The sequence below is a fragment of the Eptesicus fuscus genome, chromosome 21 (assembly GCF_027574615.1).
Source record: "Eptesicus fuscus isolate TK198812 chromosome 21, DD_ASM_mEF_20220401, whole genome shotgun sequence".
Taxonomy (NCBI): Eukaryota; Metazoa; Chordata; class Mammalia; order Chiroptera; family Vespertilionidae; genus Eptesicus; species Eptesicus fuscus.
Genome location: NC_072493.1, coordinates 47,078,858 through 47,102,663, shown reverse-complemented (window position 1 = coordinate 47,102,663; position 23,806 = coordinate 47,078,858). Strand labels below are relative to the sequence as shown.

The 23,806-nt window shown below is 53.8% G+C and overlaps 1 protein-coding gene across 1 annotated transcript; it reads left to right on the top strand.

Moving 5' to 3' along the window:
• Positions 1-9,589: 9,589 nt before the first annotated feature.
• LOC129147672 (cationic amino acid transporter 3-like) lies at positions 9,590-19,092 on the top strand. Its single transcript, XM_054710684.1, has 12 exons — positions 9,590-9,962; positions 11,550-11,705; positions 14,606-14,783; positions 15,193-15,305; positions 15,455-15,677; positions 16,544-16,683; positions 16,773-16,875; positions 17,473-17,530; positions 17,561-17,675; positions 18,088-18,254; positions 18,505-18,613; positions 18,738-19,092. The coding sequence occupies exons 1-12, from the start codon at positions 9,590-9,592 to the stop codon at positions 18,827-18,829; spliced, it is 1,827 nt and encodes a 608-aa protein (XP_054566659.1). The 3' UTR covers positions 18,830-19,092.
• The last annotated feature ends 4,714 nt before the right edge of the window (positions 19,093-23,806 follow it).

Genomic DNA, 23,806 nt, shown 5'->3' with positions numbered 1-23,806 from the left:
GCCAAGGACCCTGGAGCCTGAGAGCTTTCTGTTTTGTTTTGTTTTTTTCAGATCTGATCTTCATTTTTTAAAAATTATTTTTATTGATTTTAGAGGGGAAAGGAGAGGGATAGAGAGAGAGAGAAACATCAACGATGAGAGCGAATCATTGATCAGCTGCCTCCTACACGCCACCCACTGGGGATCGAGCCCGAAACCAAAGCATGTGCCCTAGGCCAGAATCAAACCCATGACCCCTGTCCCCAGGCCGACGCTCTATCCACTGAGCCAGACTGGCTAAGGCTGATCTTTATTTTTATTTACCTATTTACTTTGTTAATCCTCACCCGAGGATACTTCTTCCTGTTGATTTTTAGAGGGTGTGGAAGGGAGGGGGAGAGACAGAAAAAGATCCCTGTGAACCCTAGCTGGTTTGGCTCAGTGGATAGAGCATCGGCCTGCAGACTGAAGGGTCCCAGGTCTGATTCCTGTCAAGGGCACATGCCCGGGTTTCAGGCTCCATCCCCAGTAGAGTTCCTGCAGGCAGCAGCTGATCATTGATTCTCTCATCATTGATGTTTCTCTCTCCCTCTCCCTTCCTCTCTGAAGTCAATAAAAGTGTATTAAAAATTAAAAAACAAACATCGATGTGAGAGAGACACATCGATTGGTTGCCTCCTGCACGCACCCTGACCGGGGCCAGGGATGGAGCCTGCAGCCGAGGTAGTCCATGCCCTTGACTGGGGATGGAACCCAGGACCCTTCTTCAGTCCACAGACTGACGCTCCAACCGTGGAGACAAACCAGCTAGGGCGTCTTTGTTTTTGTTTTCAAAGTGAAATGGACTCGGAATGCGCAGCTGGGGCCAGGGCGGAAAAAGATGGGATTTGCCGGGAGAGATTCCAGCCCAGATCACAGGAAGCGTGGAGCAGGAATAGCCTCCCTGTGGCCTGGAGCGATGGAGGGAGGGCGGGAGGGCTACCCTTCATTCCAGACCAGAAAAGCCAGGGCTGTTTCCCAGGCCCCTGGGGCCTAGAACGTGTCCTGGCTACACCTCCCTGAAGGAACGACAACAAAAGCCTTGAAAAGGAAGGGGATTGGGACCCCAGCCACCACAGTAATGAGACCAAGGACCTAAGCTGAGTGGATTAGGCCAGTCACCAGAAGACAGGCCCAGTATGACTCCACTTCCAAGAAGTACCCAGAGCCCTGGCTGGTTTGGTTCAGTGGAGAGAGCGTCGGCCTGCGGACTCAAGGGTCCCAGGTTCAATTCCCGGGCAGGGCACATGCCCAGGTTGTGGGCTCGATCCCCAGGGTGGTGGGTGCAGGAGGCAGAGGATCCATGATTCTCATCATTGATGTTCCTATCACTCTTTCCTCCTTCCTCTCTGAAATCATTATGTTAAAAAATAAATCTATGGGGAAAAAAATATCCTCGGATGAGGATTCATAAAATAAATAAAAATTAAAATAAAAAACCATAAAACACCAACCTCGGGCCTGTGGACACGCATCCAACCTCCCCCACCTCCACCCCCACCCCTTCTCCAACACACACAGCTCCCAGCTCCTGCTTTCATCTAAAAAAATGGGTCTTAACTAAAGGACTTGTGTGCATGCATACGAGCCTATCCAATGGCTAAGTTCAACAGGGGGTTGGGGCATCCGTGGGGAGGGGTGTGGGATGGGAATGGGGGGATGAGGACAAATATGTGACACCTTAATCAATAAAGAAATTTAAAAAAATAAATAAAAAATAAAAAAATGGGTCTTTTCCAGCCTTTAAATGGAGCCGGGCAGAGCAACCAGCTGCCCCTCAGGTAGCCCAGGGCCCTAGGATATGTCTGAACCCACGCGCCCTGTCTCCTCCTGAGGCGGGTCAGGCACCCGGACTTACCAGACGGACTGCGGTTGGACCTGCTCCTTGGTGGGTCAGTGAGTTTGAGGGAAGCCGAGGAGCTGGAGCCAATAAAGATAAATCTCTACCTCAGAGCTGGCAACGCCTAAAAGCCCACCCCCCTGGCTGGCCAGGGCGGGCAGGCAGGCAGGCCAGGAGGGGTGGGGCCTACGGTGATGGAAGGGGCCACATGCGGACCCGACAGCTCAGGGGAGGCCTGCGTGGCGGTCTTGCAAACTCAGAGACCTTCAGACACAAAGGATGGTGTGAAATTAAACTTGAACTAAACGCAGTGATGGTGGGCAGTCACCTCCTAGGCTGGTATCTTCACTGACAAGGTCAGCCTTTTCCTTCGCTGAGCCTATGTGTCTTTTTGCATCTGTGATAACACACCCTGAAATGTCTGGGTAACTTGTAACTTCCCTTTCTCTGGACCCCCTGGGGCACAACCTAATATGCTGGGAGCCAGGACAAATACCACAAATTCCTTCATTATCATGTTAATTGTTCCTGCACCCACCTAAGTCTGTGTCCATCATTTTACTTTTTATCAATCCCAGGTTTTCACACCTCCGCCCACCCCTGCTTTGCTTCCTCCCGCCTCTCTAGTCTATCACCGATGGATTTCCTGTAACCCACCTACGTCCCTGTCTTTGATGGCAATGTGTAAATACAGATGTAACCCGCCATTCTCCGGAGCATTATCTCAATTCTTTGAGGTTCTGCTTCCCGGCCTATGTTGACAGTTGGGCTCAAATGAACTCACAGAAATTCCTTACAGGTTTCCTTGGTTTTTCACGTTCAAACTGTGGGAAGGAGGCTGCTGTGTTTGCCCTCCAGGCACCGCTCCAAGGTGCTTCTTTAATGGAAGTAAAACACACGTGACGTGACCGTGTCCACCTGAACCCTGTGAAAAGGTCCCGTGGGTGCCTGCCCATGGCGGTGCCCTCACGCTTGGGAATTCTTCTCGCCTTGCAAAACCCAGACTCTGTCCCCGAGAAACACTAACTCCCCGCTCCCCCTCCTGCCAGCCTCTGCCACCCACCCCTCTCCTTCGGCCTCTCCGGATGGGACCACTCTACATACTTCAGGGAAGTGGGAGCAGAGCCCGGCCGGTGTGGCTCATTGGCTGAGCATCAACTTATGAACCAAGAGTTCGGGGTTCGATGCCCGGTCAGGGCATATGCCCAGGTTGTGGGCTCCATCCCCACAACCTGTGGGGCCTGTGGGAGGCAGCCGATCCATAATTCTCTCTCATCATTGATGTCTCTCTCTTCCTCGCTCCCCCTTCATCTCTGAAATGAATAAAAATATATTAAAAAATAAAAGCCTAAGCAACTGTCACAACCAAAACAACCAAACAGACGACCGAACAGGCTGCGTGGGGCGATCAGGCTGGCAGGGGAGGGCAGTTAGTGGTGACCAGACCAGCAGGGGGGTAAGTTAGGGGCTACCAGGCAGGCAGACAGGTGAGCAGTTAGGAGCCACTGGTCCCGGATTGGGAGAGGCATGTCCAACTGCCGGTTTAGGCCCGATCCCCAGGATCGGGGGATCAGGCCTAAACCAGCAGCCAGACATCCTCCAAGGGGTCCCGGATTGGAGAGGGTGCAGGCTGGGCTGAATTTTGTGCACCAGGTCTTTAGTAATAAAAACATAAAAGTCGCCGAAACTGGTTTGGCTCAGTGGATAGAGCGTCGGCCTGCGGACTCAAGGGTCCCAGGTTCGATTCCAGTCAGGGGCATGTACCTTGGTTGCGGGCACATCCCCAGTGGGAGGTGTGCAGGAGGCAGCTGATCAATGTTTCTCTCTCATCGATGTTTCTAACTCTCTATCCCTCTCTCTTCCTCTCTGTGGAAAATCAATAAAATATATTTAAAAAAAAATTTTTTTTTTTTTAATATATTTTATTGATTTTTTACAGAGAGGAAGGGAGAGGGATAGAGAGCTAGAAACATCGATGAGAGAGAATCATCGACCAGCTGCCTCCTGCACACCCCCTACCAGGGATGTGCCCGCAGCCAATGTAAATGCCCTTGACCGGAATCGAACCTGGGACCTTTCAGTCCGCAGACCGACGCTCTATCCATTGAGCCAAACCGGTTTTGGATATTTAAAAAATTTTAAGAAAAAAAACAAAACATAAAAGTAGCCCTAACTGATAGATCCTCCCTTCCCCCCACTGAAGGACGGAGTATGACGTAAACTGCACCTGCGGCCTGGACATTCCTGAGCACCTAACCAGGCACCTTATATGGACTGTACATTGAACCGCCAATCCGCACCTGCCAAATACCCTAAGTTCCTGATTCCTAAGTACCTAAGTGCCTAATCATGTGCCTTATGTGAAATCACCAGTCAGCGTGTGCCGAGTGCCCTAAGCCCCATCCCTTCCCGTTCCTCCCCTCAGAAGGCGTGTTCCCTCTGCACGTGCCGCTACTCCCCCTTGCGGGGCAGCCCGGCAGGGTCCTTCTCCTCTAATCAAGCCTGTGGTCCTGGTTTTCGGCCTCCGTCTCATCTTTCACTAACTGGTGTGGCTCAGTGGATAGAGCGTTGGTCTGGGGACTGACGGGTCCCGGGTTCAATTCCGGTCAGGTGCATATGCCCCCGTTGGGGGCTCGATCCCCAGTGGAGGGCATGCAGGAGGCAGCTGGTCAATGATTCTCTCTCATCATTGATGTTTCTATCTCTCTTGCCCTCTGCCTTCCTCTTTTTTTTTTTTAAGTATTACCTTTTATATTTTTATTTTTTAATTTTTAAATACATTTTATCAATTTTTTTACAGAGAGGAAGGGAGAGGGATAGAGAGTTAGAAACATCGATGAGAGAGAAACATCGATCAGCTGCCTCCTGCACAGCCCCCTACTGGGGATGTGCCCCCAATCAAGGTACATGCCCTTGACCGGCATCGAACCTGGAACCCTTGAGTCCGCAGGCTGATGCTCTATCCACTGAGTCAAACCTGTTAGGTCTGCTTTCCTCTTTGAAATCAATAGAAATACATCTACACTAATAAAAGAGAAATGTGCAAATTGCTGTCACTTCACAATGCCCACCAGCCAATCAGGAGTGAGTATGCAAATTAACCTGACAAAGATGGCGGAGGCCCCGCCCCCCAGTGGCTCCAGGCTTTTGGGCAGCATGCGTGCATGCAGGCGCATAAAGGCTGGGCAGGGGAGGACACCTGCTGTGAAGGGGCGGGCGGGGGTGGAGGGAGCTCCAGGAGCAGGGCTCCAGCTGGAGCAAAGACTGAAGGCCCTGGCTGGAGAGCAGACGGAAGGTGGTGTCCAGAACGAAGGCCCAGGTCCCAGGTGCCGAAGGAAAACCGGTGCCAGTAGCCAGGGGAAGGAAGGCCTATTGCACGAATCTTTATGCAACGGGCCTCTAGTATATATAGATTCTTACTTTGTCGTTGGTGTTTGCTAATTTAATTATTAATTTTTTTTTTAAAAAGGGCCCTAGCTGTTTTGGCTCAATGGATGGAGGGGCAGCCTGTGGACTGAGGGGTCCCAGGTTCGATTCCGGCCAGGGGCACATGCCCGGGTTGCGGGCTCAGTCCCCAGTAGGGGGCGTGCAGGAGGCAGCCAATCAATGATTCTCTCTCATCATTGATGTTTCTATCTCTCTCTCTCCCTCTCCCTTCCTCTCTAAAATCAATAAAATATATTTAAAAAAAAAAAAAGAAAGAAAGGAGATTCTGTCCTAGCCAGGTTGGCTCAGTGCGAAGAGTGTCAGCCGGCAGACTGAAGGGTTTGGGGTTCAATTCCGGTCAAGGGCACGTACCTCAGTTGCAGGCTTTACCTCTGAGCGGGAGGCAACCAATTGATGTGTTTCTCTCCCATAGATGTTTCTCTCTCTCTCCCCCTCCCTACCACTCTCTCTAAAAACCAATGGAAAAATATCCTCGGGTGAGGATCTCACACACACACATTATGCTGAGGGAAATAATCCTGACCCCAAAGGACAAACATTGTATGCTCCCACTTGTACTTTTATTTGTATTTATTTTACTGATTTCAGAGAGGAAAGAAGAGGGAGGAAGAGAGAGAGATAGAAGCATCAATGATGAGAGAGAATCACTGATGGGCTGCCTTCTGCAGGCCCCACACTGGGGATGGAGCCCACAATCCGGGCCTGTGCCCTGACCGGGCATCAAACCGCGACCTCTTGGTTCATAGGTTGGCACTCAACCACTGAGCCAGGCCAGCCGGGCTCTGCTACCACTTCCCTGAAGTATCTAGAGTGGTCCCATCCGGAGCGACAGAAGGAGAGGGGTGGGTGGCAGAGGATGGCAGGATAGGGACCAGGGATTTAGTGTTTTGTTTGTTTGAATATATTTTATTGATTTTTTACAGAGAGGAAGGGAGAGGGAGAGAGAGTTAGAAACATCGATGAGAGAGAAACATCGATCAGCTGCCTCTTGCACACCCCCTACTGGGGATGTGCCCGCAACCAAGGTACATGCCCTTGACCGGCATCGAACCCGGGACCCTTCAGTCTGAAGGCCCTATTCGGTTAGGGCGGGATTTAGAGTTTTGGGAGGACAGAGTCTGGGTTTTGCAAGGCGAGAAGAATTCTGGAGGGAGCATGAGGGCGCAATGGCAGGAAGGGAAATTCCGGACGTTTCCACGTGGTTCGGGTGAAGTTGTTGGGTCACATGTCTTTTACTTCAATACAAGAAGCAGCCTGGAGCGCTGCCTGGAGGGCACACTCAGCAGCCTCCTTCCCAGAGCATCGCTGCAGGCTCCGCCTGCCCGGCCCCACCTGCCGGCCCAGCCCAGCCCAGCCAGGGGGAGGTGGGCTTGTAGGCGTTTCCAGCTCCTGGGTGAGAGATTTTATCAGCCTCCCTCCCAGGGTTTCACTCAAACTCACCCACTGCGACCTGGCACGACGTCCGCTCTCACAGTCTGAATTCAGGCAGGTAAGTCCGGGTCCCTGACCCTCCTCGGGAGGAGACAGGGTGCGGGGGTTCGGACATCCCTGGGGGCCTGGCTGATCCGGCCTGCAGCAGGATGCTCAGCCCGGCTCCATTTCGAGGCTGGAAAAGACCCATTTTCCCGATGAAAGCGGGAGCTGGGAGCTGTGTGTGGAAGAGAAGCGGTGGCGGGGGAGGTGGGGGAGGCTGGATGCGTGTCCACAGGCCCTGAGGCTGGTGTTTTTGATTTTTATTTCTGTGAGGAGTCCCCACCTGAGGATATCTTTTCCCCCACAGATTTTTAGAGAGAGGTAGAGTGAGGGGAAAAAAATCTATGTTAGATACATGGGTTTCCTCCCACATGTGCACGTACCTAGACCAGGAATTGGGATGAGCCTGCAACCGAGGTAGGTGCTCTGGGCCTGGAATCAAACCCGAGACCCTTCAGTCCATGTGAAGAGAGGACGCTCTAACCACTGAGCCACCGGCTAGCGCTATTTGCTAATTATTATTTTTAAATACATTTTTACTGATTTCAGAGAGGAAGGGAGAGGGGAGAGAGAGATAGAAACATCCATGATGAGAGAGAACCGTGGATCGGCTGCCTCCTGCACGCCCCACACTGGGGATCCAGCCTGAAACCCAACCATGTGCCCTTGACTGGAATCGAACCTGGACCCTTCAGTTCCAGGCCAACGCTCTGTCTATCCACTGAGCCAAACCGGCTAGGGCTATATATATATATATATATTAACAGTTTTATTTATTTCAGAGAGGAAGGAGGAGAGAGAGAAGCATTAATGATGAGAGAGAATCACTGATTGGCTGCCTCCTGCACACACCCCACTGGAGATTAAGCTCACAACCCCACAACCCGGGTACGTGCCCTGACTGGAATCGAACCTGGGACCCTTCCATCCCCAGACCTATGCTCTATCCACTGAGCCACACCGGCCAGGGCAGAACTTCTTTCCTTTGAAGACTTTTGTTGTGGTTGATCCTTCTGGGAGGTGTAGCCAGGAGAATCCCCCGCCCCAGGGGCGGGAAACAGCCCTGTCTTTTCTGGTCTGGAATGAAGAGTAGCCCTCCCTCCCACCTTCCCTTCCTCCCTCCCTCCCTCCCTCCCTCCCTCCCTTCCTCCCTCCTTTCTGGCCACTGGGAGGCTAATCTGGTTGATGCTTCCTGTGGGCGGGGCTGGACTCTCTCCCTGCAAATCCCATCCGTTTTCACCGCTAAGCTGGTTTGCCTCCACGGTTGGAGCGTCAGCCTGTGGACTGAAGAAGGGTCCCAGGTTCGATCCCCAGTCAAGGGCATGGACTACCTCGGCTGCAGGCTCCATCCCTGGTCCCCGTCAGGGTGCATGCAGGAGGCAACCAATCGATGTGTCTCTCTCACTTCGATATTTGTTTTTTAATTTTTAGTATACTTTTATTGGTTTCAGAGAGGAAGGGAGGAGAGAGAAACATCAATGGTGAGAGAGAATCATTAATCAGCTGCTGCCTGCATGGCCCCCACTGGAGATCAAGCCCAGAATCTGGCATCTGCCCTTGACGGGAATCAGACCTGGAACCCTTCAGTCTGCAGGCGATGCTCTGTCCACTGAGCCAAACCAGCTAGGGTTCACAGCGATGTTTTTCTATCTCTCCCCGTCCCTTCCACCCCCTCTAAAAATCAACGGGATTTTTAAATATATTTTTATTGATTTGGGAGAGGAGAGATAGAAACATCCATGACCAGAGAGAATTTATTTTGTTAATCCTCGGGGGAGGATTAACAAAATAAATAGATAAATAAAATAAAAATAAAGATCTGCCCTAGCCAGTTTGGCTCTGTGGATAGAGCTTCGGCTTGCGGACTGAGGGGTCCCGGGTTCGATTCGGGCCAAGGGCACAAGCCTGGGTTTCGGGCTCCATCCCAGGTAGGGGGCGTGTAGGAGGCAGCCGATCGATGATTCTCATCAGTGATGTTTCTGTCTCTATCCCTCTCCCTTCCCCTCTAAAATCAATAAAAATAATTTTAAAAAATGAAGATCAGATTTGAAAACAAAACAAAACAAAACAAAAAACAGAAAGCATTCAGGCTCCAGGGTCCTTGGCAGAGCAACCCGCGGCCCGTGAGCGCCCTTATCGCCGCGGCGAGGACGGGAGGACACCACGGTGATAGTAAGAGTTCCCTGTTTGACAAAGGGAGGGAGGACAGAGCGAGGTCTGTGCAGTGTCGGGCGGCTGAGGCGCCCTAACCCACGGAGCCACACCAGCCGGGCTGGGGGACATTCTCATTTTATTGTATTTTTTTAATTCTCACCGAAGGATATTTTCTTCCATTGATTTGCAGGGAAAAATTGGAAGGGAGAGGAAGGAGGGAAGAGAGAAATACATTGTTTGGTCGCCTACCGGGCCAGGGATTGAACCTGCAAGCAAGGTAGGTGCCCTTGACTAGGAATCGAACCCGAGCCGGGTCCCCAGGCTGACGCTCTGGCCATTGAGCCACGTGGCCGGCCGGGCATTCTTCATATTTTATTGGTTTTTTACAGAGAGGAAGGGAGAGGGATAGAGAGTTAGAAACATGGATGAGAGAGAAACATCGATCAGCTGCCTCCTGCACACCCCCCCACCGGGGATGTGCCCGCAACCAAGGTACATGCCCTGGACTGGACTGGAATCGAACCTGGGACCCTTCAGTCCGCAGGCTGACGCTCTGACCATTGAGCCACCCGGCCGGCCGGGCTGGGCGGACGACCCTGATGGCTTCCCGTCTTGCTTTCCCTGCAGATCCCGGCCTCGGACCCAGCGGCACCCGCGATGCTGTGTGAACCCCTGAGCCGGTTTGGCCAGAGGCTGGTGCGCCGGCGGCCCCTGGAGCGCAGGGAGGAGGGGTCGGGCGGCCTGGCCCGGTGCCTGAGCACCCTGGACCTGGTGGCCCTCGGCGTGGGCAGCACCCTGGGGGCGGGCGTGTACATCCTGGCCGGGGAGGTGGCCAAGGACAAGGCGGGGCCGGCCATCGTCCTCTGCTTCTTCGTGGCGGCCGTGACGTCCGTGCTGTCGGGGCTGTGCTACGCGGAGTTCGGGGCGCGGGTGCCCTGCGCCGGGTCCGCCTACCTCTACAGCTACGTCACCGTGGGGCAGCTGTGCGCCTTCGTCACCGGCTGGAACCTCATCCTCTCCTACGTCATCGGTGAGCGGGCGGGGCGACCCGCAGGAGGGGGTGGGGCCTTCGTCCTCATTCATGAACATTTCGGGGTCCAGCTTGGGAGGGGATGTGGGTAACGGTGAGGAAAACCCCCCACACTGTTGCCCTTAGCCCGTGGTCGGCAAACTGCGGCTCGCGAGCCACATGCGGCTCTTTGTGGCCCCTGGAGGGTGGCTCTTCCACAAAATACCACGGCCTGGGCGAGTCTATGTTGAAGAAGTGGCGTGAGAAGAAGTTCAAGTTTTAAAAAGGTGGCTCTCAAAAGAAATGTCAATCGTTGTCCTGTTGATATCTGGCTCTGTTGACTCCTGAGTTTGCCGACCACTGGAGCCAGTTTGGCTCAGTGGCTAGAGCTTCGGCCTGAGGACTGAAGGGTCCCGGGTTTGATTCTGGCTGAGGGCATGTACCTTGGTTGCAGGCTCCTTCCCCAGTAGGGGGCGGGCAGGAGGCAGCTGATGGATGCTTCTCTCTCATCAATGTTTCTAACTCTCTATCCCTCTCTCTTCCTCTCTGTAAAATCAACAAAATATATTCTAGAACAACAACAACCAGGAAGCAATGGGCAGGGCAGGAACGGGGGCGAGGGTCCCTGTGGGTGAGAGACGTGGCACAGGGCTCATGCCTCACCAAGGTGAGGTCTCTGCTCAGCTGCTGCTGGCTTCAGGAGACCCCCCGCCCACCCGATTTAACTTTTTAAAAAATATACATATTTTTTATTGATTTTTTTACAGAGAGGAAGGGAGAGGGATAGAGATTTAGAAACATCGATGAGAGAGAAACATCGATCAGCTGCCTCCTGCACACCTCCTACTGGGGATGTGCCCGCAACCAAGGTACATGCCCTTGACCGGAATCGAACCTGGGATCCTTCAGTCCGAAGGCCGAAGCTCTATTCACTGAGCCAAACTGGTTAAGGCTGATTTAATATTTCTTTTTTAAAAATATGTTTTTTATTGATTTCAGAGGGAAAGGGAGAGGGAGAGACAGAAACATCAATGATGAGAGAGAAGCATTGATCAGCTGCCTCCTGTACATCCCACAACGGGGATCAAGCCCACAACCCGGGCATGTGCCTTAACTGGGAATTGAACTACGACCTCCTGGTTCATAGGTCGACGCTCAACCACTGAGCCACACTAGCTGGGCCCAATTTAAAATTTCACCCCTCACCTCCCAGCACTCCAGGGCCTACTCCCCTGTTTTCTTTTTTTGCATAATGCGCACTCCTTCTAGCAAATTAAAGAGTTCACCTGTTCTGTGAAACGTGTCTCCTCTCCCCGCCCCATGAGGAGGAGGAGTCCTTGGCCTGGGAGCTCAGTTGATTAGAGTTGTTCTCATTCTCCAAGGTTGCTGGTTTGAGGTCTCTCTCTCCCTCCCTCCTTCCTTCCCTCCCTCTCCCCTTCCTTACTCTAAAATAACAAATTAAAAAAAATATTTAAAAAAAGGGGGGAAGCAGAAGTGAAACTCTTTGAGATGGCTCTTTTGTATGTCTGTTCCCCCCAAAACCCTGTCCCCTGGCTCCGGCCGGGGTGCAGGTCATTCTGTGGGTGAACGTGCGTCCTCTGGCTGCAGGGAGCGCCAGTGTGGCCAGGGCCTGGAGCGCCGCCATCGACAGCCTGACCGGGTACCACATGTCTCGGGCGCTGCAGGAGAGCGTGCCTCTGCGAGTGCCCTTCCTGGCCAGCTACCTGGACTTCTTGGCACTGGGCCTGGTGCTGCTGCTCACGGGTGAGGTGGGGCCAGAGATGGATGGGATGAGCGGGGCATGGAGGGGGAGCGGGGCATGGAGGGGGAGCGGGGCATGGAGGGGGAGCGGGGCATGGAGGGGGGGCGGGGCATGGAGGGGGAGCGGCTGGGGTGGGGAAGGCTTGGCTGTGGTGAAGGGGTGGGGGGATGTGAGGCCAGAAAAGGGGATTTTCCGTGGGAGAAACAGGAAGGCAAGATGTAGGCATTGTTCCCATCCTCGGAACTCATTTTGAGCTGGACGTTTTATTTTTTAAATATATTTTTATTGATTTCAGAGAGAAAGAGAGAGAGAAACATCAATGATGAGAATCACTGATCAGCCGCCCCCCACGCGCCCCCTACTGGGGATCGAGCCCACAACCCAAGCATGTGCCCCTGACTGGAACCGAACCCGGGATCCCTCAGTCCGCAGGCTGATGCTCTATCCACTGAGCCAAACTGGCCAGGGCTATAGGATTTCTTTTTTTTTTTAAATGAACAGACTAGAATCTCAGAGGAAAAGTGGGTGTGGATGGGTGGATGGGAAGAGATCAACCAAAGAACTTGAGTGCATAGATGCATAAGCCATGGACGCAGACAATAGGGTGGTGAAGGCTGGGGGGGGGGGGCCTAGAAGGTGTTAATGGGGGGGAGGGACATAGGTAATACTTTCAACAATAAATATGAAAAAAAAATCATCCTAAGATATTGAGCGATCCTCCAATGATCTGCTCACTGGGCACCAGGGGCCCCCACTCCCTCAAATGGGGCGATCGGAATGTCTGGGACATCGACAAATGTCCCCTGTGGGACAAAGTCTCCTCCAGCTGACTTTGAGAACCAGTAACTTCCTCTGTACTAAGACCAAAGTTTAAAAAAAATTATTTTGTATAATTGAAACAGAAATGGAGGTGACATTCCCATAATGTAAAATTAACCATTTTATTTTATTACTGGAGGCCCAGTGCACGGGCAGTGTCCCTAGGCCTGGCCAGCAATCAGGGCTGGTTGGGGCCTTCCACCTGCCGGCTGGGGCCTCCCTTCCCCTGCTGCTGGCTGAGACCTTTCTTCTTTCCACGCTGCCCCCTGGTGGTCAGCTCATGTCATAGTGAGCAGTCAGTCTGCTGGTCAAAATCCAGTGAAGATAATTTGCATATTAGGCTTTTATATATATAGATTTCCCCACAGCTTTATTGAGATAGAATTGAACTATAACATTGTATAAGTTTAAGGTGATTTCATACCTGTTTATACTCATGTTTATACTATGAGTTGGTAACCATAATAAGAAATTAGCCCTATGCCCTAGCCCAGTTGTCCGAAAACTGCGGCTCATGAGCCACTTGCGGCTCTTTGGCCCCTTGAGTGTTTAGCAAAGGCCAGCTTAGGAGTACCCTAATTAAGTTAATGACAATGTACCTACCTATATAGTTTAAGTTTAAAACATTTGGCTCTCAGAAGAAATTTCAATCATTGTACTGTTGATAATTGGCTCTGTTGACTAATGAGTTTGCCGAGCACTGCCCTAGCCGGTTTGGCTCCGTGGATAGAGCATTGGCCTATGGACCAAATCTGCTTCCGGGTTCGATTCTGGTCAAGGGCACGTACCTTGGTTACAGGTTCTTGGGTCCTGGCCCTGGTCGGAGGCAACCGATCTATGTGTTTCTATCACATGGATGTTTCTCTCTGTCTTTCCCTCTCTCTCCCACTCTCCCTAAAATCAATGGGAAAATATCCTTGGGTGAGAATTGAAAAAAAAAAAAAAAAAAATCAGCCGAAACCGGTTTGGCTCAGTGGATGGAGCTTCGGCCTGCGGACTGAAAGGTCCCAGGTTCGATGCCGGTCAAGGGCATGTACCTTGGTTGCGGGCACATCCCTGGTGCGGGGTGTGCAGGAGGCAGCTGATGGATGTTTCTCTCTCATCGATGTTTCTGGCTCTCGATCCCTCTCCCTTCCTCTCTGTAAAAGAATCAATAAAATATATATATTTTTAAAAATCATCCATTTCAGCCCTGCTGTGTGACTCCCTAGGAGTATCATTCCGTGCTCCCCCAGGTGGCGGTTGGATTCTAGTTCAGGGCACACACCTAGGTTGCTGTTTTGAGCCCCACATTCAGTTCAGGTTGGGGTGCTACAGGAGGCAGCCTGTCCGTGTTTTCTCTCTCTCTCAAACCAATGAAGTTCTTAAATCAACCATTAATCTTTTCATTGTTGTCTTGTTAATCCTCATCCAAGGACATTGTTCCATTGATTTTTAGAGAGAGGGGGAGGGGAAGAGACCGAGTAAAAGAAACATCGATGGTGTGAGATGTGAGAGAGACACATTGACTGGCTGCCTCACACTCCTGCCCTGACTGGGACCAGGGATCGGGCCTGCAACCGAGGTACGTGCCCTTGACCGCAATGGGAACTGGGACCCCTTGGTCTAAGGGCCAACACTCCACCAAGCCCAACCATCTAGGGCGAAACCCACCCTTTTAAAGTGTGTGACCCCGTGGCCCTTAAGGACAGTCTGAATGTTGTGCAACCGCCTTCTTCCAGTTCCAGCACATTTCCTTTTTCTTTCAAAATATATTTTATTGATTTTTTTTACAGAGAGGAAGGGGGAGAGGGATAGAGAGTTAGAAACATCAATGAGAGAGAAACATCGATCAGCTGTCTCCTGCACACCCCCCACTGGGGATGAGCCCGCAACCAAGGTACATGCCCTTGACCGGAATCGAACCTGGGACCTTTCAGTCCGCAGACCGAAGCTCTATCCACTGAGCCATACTGGTCAGGGCATAGTTCCAGCACATTCTCATCGCCTCCAGAGGAAACCCTGCACCCACTCAGCAGTGCCCGCCCCGCCCCTGGGACCACTCTGCGGCCTGCTGTCTAGTTTCCTGTCCGTCTTCCCTCAGGGGTGCTGGTCCTGGGAGCCCGTCAGTCGGCCCTGGTGACCAAGGTATTGACGGGCGTGAACCTCTTGGTTCTCGGCTTCATCGTCCTCTCGGGCTTCGTCACGGGGCGTCTGCACCACTGGCAGCTCTCGGAGCAGGACTACGAGCTGGCCAAATCGGAGTGCAACGGCACCTGCAGGTCAGGAGGGCAATTTTTGTTTTTTCTTAAATATATTTTTTTATTGATGATTGCAGAAAGGAAGGGAGATAGAGAGGGAGAGAGAAACATCAGTGATGAGAGAGAATCAATAATCGGCTGCCTCCTGCACGCCCCCCACTGGGGATCGAGCCCACAACTGGGGCATGTGTGCTGACCGGGAATTGAAAGAGCCGTGACCTCCTGGTTCAACCACTGAGCCACACCGGCCGGGGGGCGGGCACTCTTGGCCACAGACTTGTGTGTGGAGTGCAGAGCTGGGAATGCAGTGGGAGGCAGATCTGGGCGGATGGGGCCGGGGGTGGGGTAGGGGAATGGACCAGGGCTGTGGTCCCGTCGAGACGGCTGAGCTGCTCACCCCTCTTCTTCCTCGAACCTTCTCTCCCCACAGCCTGGGCCCTCTGGGCTCCGGGGGGTTTGTGCCTTTCGGCTTTGAGGGGGTTCTCCGAGGGGCAGCCACGTGCTTCTATGCGTTCGTTGGTTTCGACTGCATCGCCACCGCAGGTACCGGGTCCGGCTGCCCCCGGGGGTGGGGGCTGCCCTGGGGCACAGGCTGGGGGGAGGTGGCCCGGCTCCCGGGGAGCTGCCGAAGGAAGAGGGTTTGGTGCCCTCCCCTCGGGGTGTCCTGACCCCACACCCCTCCCGTCGCGCAGGGGAAGAGGCCCGCAACCCCCAGCGGGCCATCCCCCTGGGCACCGTGGCCTCGCTCTCCATCTGCTTCCTGGCGTACTTCGGGGTCTCGGCGGCGCTCACCCTCATGGTGCCCTACTACCGGCTCAGCCCCGACAGCCCCCTGCCCGAGGCCTTCCTGCACGTGGGCTGGCCCTGGGCCAGATACGTCGTGGCCGCGGGGACCCTCTGTGCCCTTTCGTCCAGGTCAGTCCCCACAGCTGCCGCCCCAGCCCCCCACCCTCAGCCGCCCCAGCCTTGGCTGGAGAGACGGAGGGAGACGCACCTTGCACCGTGTAGATGCCCCAGCCCAGGGGTCGGCAAACTCATTAGTCAACAGAGCCACGTATCAACAGTACAACGACTGAAATTTCTTTTGAGAGCCAAATTTTTTTAAACTTAAACTATTTAGGTAGGTACATTGTTATTAACTTAATTAGGGTCCTCCTAAGCTGGCCTTTGCTAAAAACTCAAGGGGCCAAAGAGCCGCAGGTGGCTCGCGAGCCGATGTTTGCCAATCACTGCCATAGCCGGCTTGTCTGAGTGGCTAGGACATCAGTCTGTGGACTGAAGGCTCCTGGGTTCAATTCAGGTCAAGGGCATGTACCTTGGTTGCAGGTTCGATCCCCAGTCTTGTTCAGGGCAGGGGCGGGAGGCAATCCATCAATGTGTCTCTCTCACATTGATGTTTCTCTCTCTGTCTCTTCCCCTCCCTTCCACTCTCTCTAAAACTCAATGGAGCCCTAGCCGGTTTGGCTCAGTGGATAGAGCGTCGGCCTGTGGACTGAAGGGTCCCAGGTTCGATTCCGGTCAAGGGCACTTACCTTGGTTGTGGGCACATCCCCAGTAGGGAGTGTGCAGGAGGCAGCCGATGGATGTTTCTCTCTCATCGATGTTTCTAAGTCTATCCCTCTCCCTTCCTCCCTTCCACTCTCTATTAAAAAAAAAAAAAAAAACTCAATGGAAACATATCCTCAGGTGAGGATGAATGACAACGTGTGGGCCGGGCATGGGCAGGCCAGGCCTGCCTGCTGGCGATCGCCACACACACACGTTTCCCTTCCCTCCGCCAGCCTCCTGGGCGCCATGTTCCCCACGCCGCGGGTGGTCTTGGCCATGGCAGAGGACGGACTCCTGTTCAGGGCACTGGCCCGGATCCACCCCCGAACACACACCCCCATCATGGCCACCGTCGTATCTGGAACTCTTGCAGGTGAGTAAGCCCAGCCCAGCCCACTCCCACCCAGTTCCCTCCGCGGGGATGGCCCCACGGGTCCTCACCGCGTCTGCCCCTCCCGGCAGCGCTCATGGCCTTCCTCTTCGAGCTCAGCAACCTGGTGGACCTCATGTCGATCGGGACCCTGCTGGCGTACTCCCTGGTGGCCTTTTCCGTGCTCGTTCTCAGGTGAGGCCCCACGAAGTTTATTTTTATTTCTTTTTATTGATCTCAGAGAGGAAGGGAGGGGAGGGAGAGACAGAAACATCAGTGATGGGAGAGAATCTCTGATCGGCTGCCTCCTGCACACCCCGCACTGGGCACGGTGCCTACAACCCGGGCAGGTGCCCTTGGCCGGGAATCGAACCAGGACCTCTTAGTTCACAGGTCGTAGACGCTCACCCACTGAGCCGTTTCGGCTTGGGCTCCACTAAGTCTTGAGTGAGGGGACTTGAAGCAATGGGTATCTTTTCTGAAAGATGTTTTTGTTGATTTGAGAGAGACAGAGAGACATCGTGGTTCCCCCCATATACACCCCGCACTGGGGACGAACCCACAGCCGGGCATGTGCCCTGACCACGCATGGCCCCTGTGATCTTAGGTGCATGGAGGATGCTCACCCAACAGCCCCCCGCGCAGGGCTGAACCCGAGGGCCCTGACGGGGGCGTTGCTCCTCTTGCCTTCCTGCGGCTCCTCGGGGAGCTGCTCCGGGCGGGTGGGGAGGGGCCGTGTGATGGGGGCGGGGCGGGGGGGGGGGGAAGGTTGCGGGCACGTCTCTCCTCCAGGTACCAGCCAGACCAGCAGTTAAGCAGGAACGAGAAGCCGAGGGTGGAGATGACGGAGGTACAGCTTGGGCCCGACGCCGGTGCCCAGGAACCGGACCCTGGAGCAGGGATGGCGGGCGCCCTGAGCAGCCTGTGGAGCCCCGGGAGCGCCGTCCCCACCCCGCGATCCGGCCACGTCGCCTACGAGTGTGCCTCGCTGCTGGGTGCGCAGAGGGCTGGCTCTTTGGGGCCTGAGGCGGCGGGGGGAGGTGGGAGTGGGTGCCTGTGGAGGGGTCTCGGACAGAGGATGGCCCATCTTTCTGTTCCTGATGTCATCCCATTGGTTTTTGGAGAGAGTGGAGCTGGGGGTGGGGTTGGGGGGAGAAACATCGACGTGAGAGAGACATGGATGGATGCCTCCCGCACTAGGGGGTCGAACCTGCAACCCGGGTGCGTGTCCCTGAATCCGACCTGTGACCCTGAGGTGCACGGGCGGCGCACGAACCACGGAGTGACCCCGGGCCGGGCGTGATGGCCCCTGTGGATGTGGGCAGTTTGAGGGTGGGATGTGACCTGAGGCCTGAACACCTTTGGCCTCTGAACTTGACCTGTCCTCCTCCAACCCGCCGCTGCCAGCTCTCCTGCTGACCGTCCTGAGCCTGGTGCTGGCCCAGTGGCCCGGCCGCCTGGTGTCCGGGGACCCCCTGGCCACAGCGGTGACGGGGCTGCTGCTGCTGCTCATTGTGGGGCTCACGGGCATCCTCTGGAGACAGCCCCAGAGCCCGGCTCCTCTGCGCTTCAAGGTGGGTGACCCTGTGACCCCGGAGGGAGTGAACTCTGCCTGCCCCGCTGGACCAGGCACGGCAGGGGGCGGGGCTGAAATGAATGGGCCACCCCGGCCCACACTGTGCTCAGGAGCACGGGGTGGGGACCCCTCTGAGCGGGCGTGGAGGGCGGGGCCTGAGCAGGAGGGCGCTCTTCCTTCCCCCCGTGGGGCGGGGTCTCCCCCTGGAGGGTCGGGTGTGTCCCGGGGTGACCTGACTGTGCCCCCAGGTCCCCGCCCTGCCCGTCCTGCCCCTGGTCAGCATCTTTGTGAACATGTACCTGATGATGCAGATGACAGCCAGCACCTGGGCCCAGTTTGGCATCTGGATGGCGATGGGTGAGTGGCCTCTCGGGGCACCGAACCCCAGCTCCTTCCTACCCCCTTTCCCACCCGCTGTCCCCGGTGCCCTCACGGGAGGCCCTCGGGGCCCCGCCCTTCTCACCGCCTCGTTCCGTCCTAGGCTTTGCCATCTACTTCGGCTACGGGATCCGGCACAGCCCGGAGCCCGGGGCGCCGCCGCCCGCCGCCCCCCGCTTCCACACCCGGCTCTAGAGGGACTCGGGGACCCCGGGGACGGAGGCCGCGTCTTCTGGTTCCGGGGAGCCTCGGGAAGGCGGACACACGCGCACAAAGCGCACGCGGTGCAACGGAGCAGAGATGCGCTCTCACAACGCACGTCGGACCGGGAGCCCCGGCCACCGGAAGCGGAAAGGAAATGTCCCCCCACAGAGAGGACCCCTGGGCCCCTTCCAGAGAGAGCAGATTGCCCCGTGGGAAGGAAAGGCCTGTTTCAACTCTATGGTGTCAATAGTGCACTTTTTTCGGGTAATTTTTAATTAAAAATTTTTTTTTCTCAGTTACAGTTGATATTCAGCACTGTATTCGTTTCAGATATTCAGGATGGTGGTGCGATATTTATGTAATTTGCGAAGTGATCCCCGACACTGTAATATTTATTATAATATTATTGGCTGTGTGTCTGTGTGGTGACTCCTTTGTACCTGCCAGTTTGTACTTCTTACCCTCCGCCCTTTTCACCCTGCAGGCCCCGGTCACGCTCCCACCTGGCAATGATCGGCTTGTTCTCTGTAGCTCAGTGTCTGTTGGGTCACTTGGTTATTTTGGTTCTTCAGGTGCCGCATATATAAGCGAGATCGTGTGGTGTTTGTCTTTCTCTGTCTGACCTATTTTACTTAGCATGACACCCTCTAGGTCCATCCATTCTTTGTGTCAAAGAGTTGCACTTGAAATATTGGGACACAAATAGGTTGGAAGTAAAAGGCAGAAAAAAAGTGGATCATACGAACAGTAACAATGCTCTGGCCGGTCTGGCTCAGTTGGTTGGAGTGTTGGTCTAGTACAATGGTCGGCAAACTCATTAGTCAGCAGAGCCAAAGATCAACAGCACAACGATTGAAATTTCTTTGGAGAGCCAAAATTTTTAAACTTAAACTTCTTCTAACGCCACTTCTTCAAAATAGAGTCGCCCAGGCCGTGGTATTTTGTGGAAGAGCCACACTCAAGGGGACCAAGAGCCGCATGTGGCTCGCGAGCCGCAGTTCGCTGACCAGGGCTCTAGTAGACCAAAAGGTGGCGGGTTTGATTCCTCGTCAGGGCAGGTGTGGGAGGCAATTGCTGTTTTTCTGTCCCTGTTCGTCGTCTCTAAAAGCAGTTAAAAATAGAAATGGATCTGGCGTAGCTGTATCAATACCGGACAAGGTAGACTTTAATTTCAGGATGATAGAGACACATGATCATGTTTACTTCCCCCCAACTTTATTGAGATATAATTGACACATAACATCATGTCAATGACCATTTTCCTTTGTTTCTGCCCAGACCTTTTTTTCTTTTTAGTTCATATTTTATTTTGTTAATCCTCACTGAGGATATTTTTCCCATTGGTTTCTAGAGTTGGGGGGAGGGGGAGAGAGAAACCATAGATGTGAGAAATAATTGCCTCCTGCACTTGCCCCGACCTGGACCAGGGATCCAACCTGAAACCCAGGTGCATGCCCTTGACTGGGAATAGACCCGTGGGCAGCCAGATGCTCTGGCCACTGACCACATCAGCTACTTTTATTTTTTTTAGTTGATTAGAGAAGGAGAGGGAGAGAGAAACATGGATGTGAGAGGGAAACAGCGATCATTTGCTTCTTGTACGCACACTGGCCAGGGCTGCCGCAGACTCACTCAGAGTAACAACCGGGTGGACGCGAGTTCTTCCCTGGAAAGTAGTGTTGCCAGAGGCGGGGGGTGGGGCGTGAGAAACTGGGTGCTTGTTACTGGTGACAGTTGGGTGGAACCAGAAGTTAAACTGGAAAGACGAGAGGGTGATGTCACTGCAGAACAGAAACGTGACATTAATGTTCATGGGTGTTGAGGGTGGTGAGAAAGCAGAGGATTAACTGTGGGAAGAAAACACTGCGGTAGAGGGAAGGACAGACCTCTTGGAGGGATGAGGGTCGAGAAAAGGAGTCGCAGTTGTTGGGTGGATTTGAAGGAGGAGGACTAACAGCCCTGATGAAATGACAGGGTTGGAGAACAGTAAAGGGGAATGAGACGTCAGGTGGCCCTTTGACGGGAAAGGTGGCCATCACCCGATTCGTATTCTTAGCAGCCGGGGTGGGAACAGTTCCACGGAGCTATAACAGGCGGCCAGCACACTGCCCATAAAGCACTCTTCAGGTGTTGAATCAGGATGTAATCAAGTCTCTAGAGCAGGCGTCCTCAAACTACGGCCCGTGGGCCACACGCAGGTGTTTTTGCCATTGTGTTTTTTTACTTCAAAATAAGATATGTGCAGCGTGCACAGGAATTTGTTCATAGTTGTTTTTTTAAACTAGAGTCCGGCCCTCCAACGGTCTGAGGGACCGTGAACTGGCCCCCTGTTTAAAAGTTTGAGGACCCCTGCCTAGATCAACTACTGCCTCATAGAAGACATAAGGGACAGAGTTACTTGTCCACAAAACAAACCTACAATGTGGGCGATACAGGAAAAAGAATGGCCTGCTGCCGAAACCGGTTTGGCTCAGTGGATAGGGCGTCGGCCTGCGGACTCAAGGGTCCCAGGTTCGATTCCGGTCAAGGGCATGTACCTTGGTTGCGGGCACATCCCCGGTAGGGGGTGTGCAGGAGGCAGCTGGTCGATGTTTCTCTCTCATCAATGTTTCTAACTCTCTATCCCTCTCTCTTCCTCTCTGTAGAAAATCATTGAAATATATTAAATAAAATAAAAAGAATGGCGTGCTTCCTGTACCAAATGATAAGGCCCAAACCTGTGTGAATAGTTGCAGCCTAAATATTGACTAAAAACAAGGGACAAAACCTACTATGTGCAGCCTCTACATAAAAAACAAGTTAAGAAAGCAGAGCCAGGCTGGTGGGGCCCTGTGACTCTGGCTGAGCGTCAACCTAAGAACGGGAGGTTGTGGTTCAATTCCCTGTCAGGGCACATGTCTGGGTTGCGGCCTCAATCCTCAGTAGAGGGCGTGCAGGAGGCAGCTGGTCCAGGATTCTCGATGTTTCTGTCCCTCCCCCTCTCTGAAATAAAAATAAATATATATTTAAAAGAAAGTGTGGCCCTAGCTGGTTTGGCTCAGTGGGTAGAGCGTCGGCCTGCAGACTGAAGGGTCCTGGGTTCGATACTGGTCAAGGGCATGTACCTCCCTTGCAGGCTCCATCCCCAGCCCTGGTCCAGGTGCGTGTGGGAGGCAACCAATGGATGTGTCTCTCATATCGATGTTTCTGTCTCTCCCTGTCCCTTCCACGCTTTCTAAAAAAATCAGATTCTCAGGAGAGGATCAGCAAGGATATGGAAAAAGAAACCAGAGCCAAACAGGACGTTTTGTGTGAACCTAGGTACCCCTCACCCCGCCAGGCGATGCCTGTGGGACCTCTGCCTGCCCGTCCCTCACCCTCATTCTCCCCACCGTCTCAAGCCCCTTTGACTTGGGTGTTTGCTTCTTAGCCCCGAGTCCTGAGTGACATCCACTTCCCCGTTTCCTTGTGTCACCTGTCCACTCAGGCAGTGGCCCTGCTGCTCGCCTGTATCCAGAGGCCTGCCTGGCACTGCCTGTGTCTGCACAGCTTCATCCCATCTCTGTGACTCCCACATCCCGCCTCCCGCTGCACACTCCCTCTCCCGACAGGAACTTTCCGATTCCTTCTCCTCATCCCCCTCCACCTGTGTATGGAGCGCCACGGCCTGAAGCGGAGGGACCTTCAGCTGCCATCAGCCTGGTGTCCACAGAGCGGGGACTGAGGAGGATGGGAACTCCCACGAGGCGATTAGGGGACTGGCCCGGAGTCCAAACATGCGGGCCTGGCAGCCCTCCCCGGAGTGCGTCTCCTGTTCTGTCCCCTCCTTCCAGAGGACACAGATCCCTAACCCAACCCCAGTACCCGGTGCAGGGACTCAGAGACTAACTGGCTTTAACTGAAATGTGACCCTGACCCTGATGTATACCAGACGGGAGCCCTGGCCCTAGCCGGTCTGGCTTGGTGGATAGAATGCCGGCCTTTGGCCTCAGGGGCATGACCACGGACATGCTATAGGAAGGAAAGTCACCTAGGGGCGCATAGAGGCTCCATTCCCCCCAGAACCCCATGTGTCTCACACGGGTGAAAACACAAATGGTGAGGCCTACTTCAACCCAATTCTGAATCCTTTCTCAGCCCTTAGTTTGTGTGTGTGTGTGTGTGTGTGTGTGTGTGTGCGTGTGTATACAACACATACATATACACTGAGTGGCCAGATTATGACCATCTCTGAATGAATAATAATCTGGCCACTCCGTGTACTTATATATAAGGGAAAGCCTGCAAATCATGATATGTCAAGGGACCAGGAGACAGTGACCCCCAGCCTCTGGCTAGTAAGCCCTCTGCTTCTAACTACCCACAATGCAATTCTTATACATGGAAAAACCTTATTTTAAAATCCCAAGTCTGGTCAGTCTACACTGAATGGCCAGATTATTATGCACTCAGAGATCATCATAATCTGGCCATTCAGTCAGTGTAAATAGAGGCCCGGTGCATGAGATTCGTGCCCAGGAGGGGGGTGTCCCTCAGCCTGACCTGCACTATCTCCAATCCGGGAGCCCTCAGGGGATGTCCTGATGGCTTAGGCCCGCTCCCCGGTTCTCTGCTCTCTGCGGGGCCTGCCTGCTCCACACCACGGCAACTGCCAAGCAGGCTGTGCTGGGTGCTGCCTGCGGGCTGCACTTCACTGCTCCTGGGTCGGAGTGACGGCCAAGCAGGCCATGCTGGGAGCTGCCTCTTTGCTGTCAGTATCCATGGAGGCAATGAGGTTAATTTTCATACTCACTCCTGATTGGCTGGCGGGTGTCACAGAGGTACAGTCAATTTGCATCTTTCTCTTTTACTAGTGTAGATATTTATTTCAGACAGGAAGGGAGAGAGAAACATCAATGATGAGACAGAAACATTGATCAGCTGCCTCCTGCATGCTCCACAAACCGGGCATGTGCCCTGACCTGGAATTGAACTGTGATCTCCTGGTTC

Excerpts from the sequence above, each read along its gene's own strand:
- LOC129147672 (XM_054710684.1), top strand. The coding sequence starts at position 9,590 with ATGCTGTGTGAACCCCTGAGCCGGTTTGGCCAGAGGCTGGTGCGCCGG. Across the intron at positions 15,306-15,454 it reads CGACTGCATCGCCACCGCAG|GGGAAGAGGCCCGCAACCCC; the intron begins GTACCGGGTCCG and ends CCCGTCGCGCAG. Across the intron at positions 15,678-16,543 it reads CTCTGTGCCCTTTCGTCCAG|CCTCCTGGGCGCCATGTTCC; the intron begins GTCAGTCCCCAC and ends TCCCTCCGCCAG.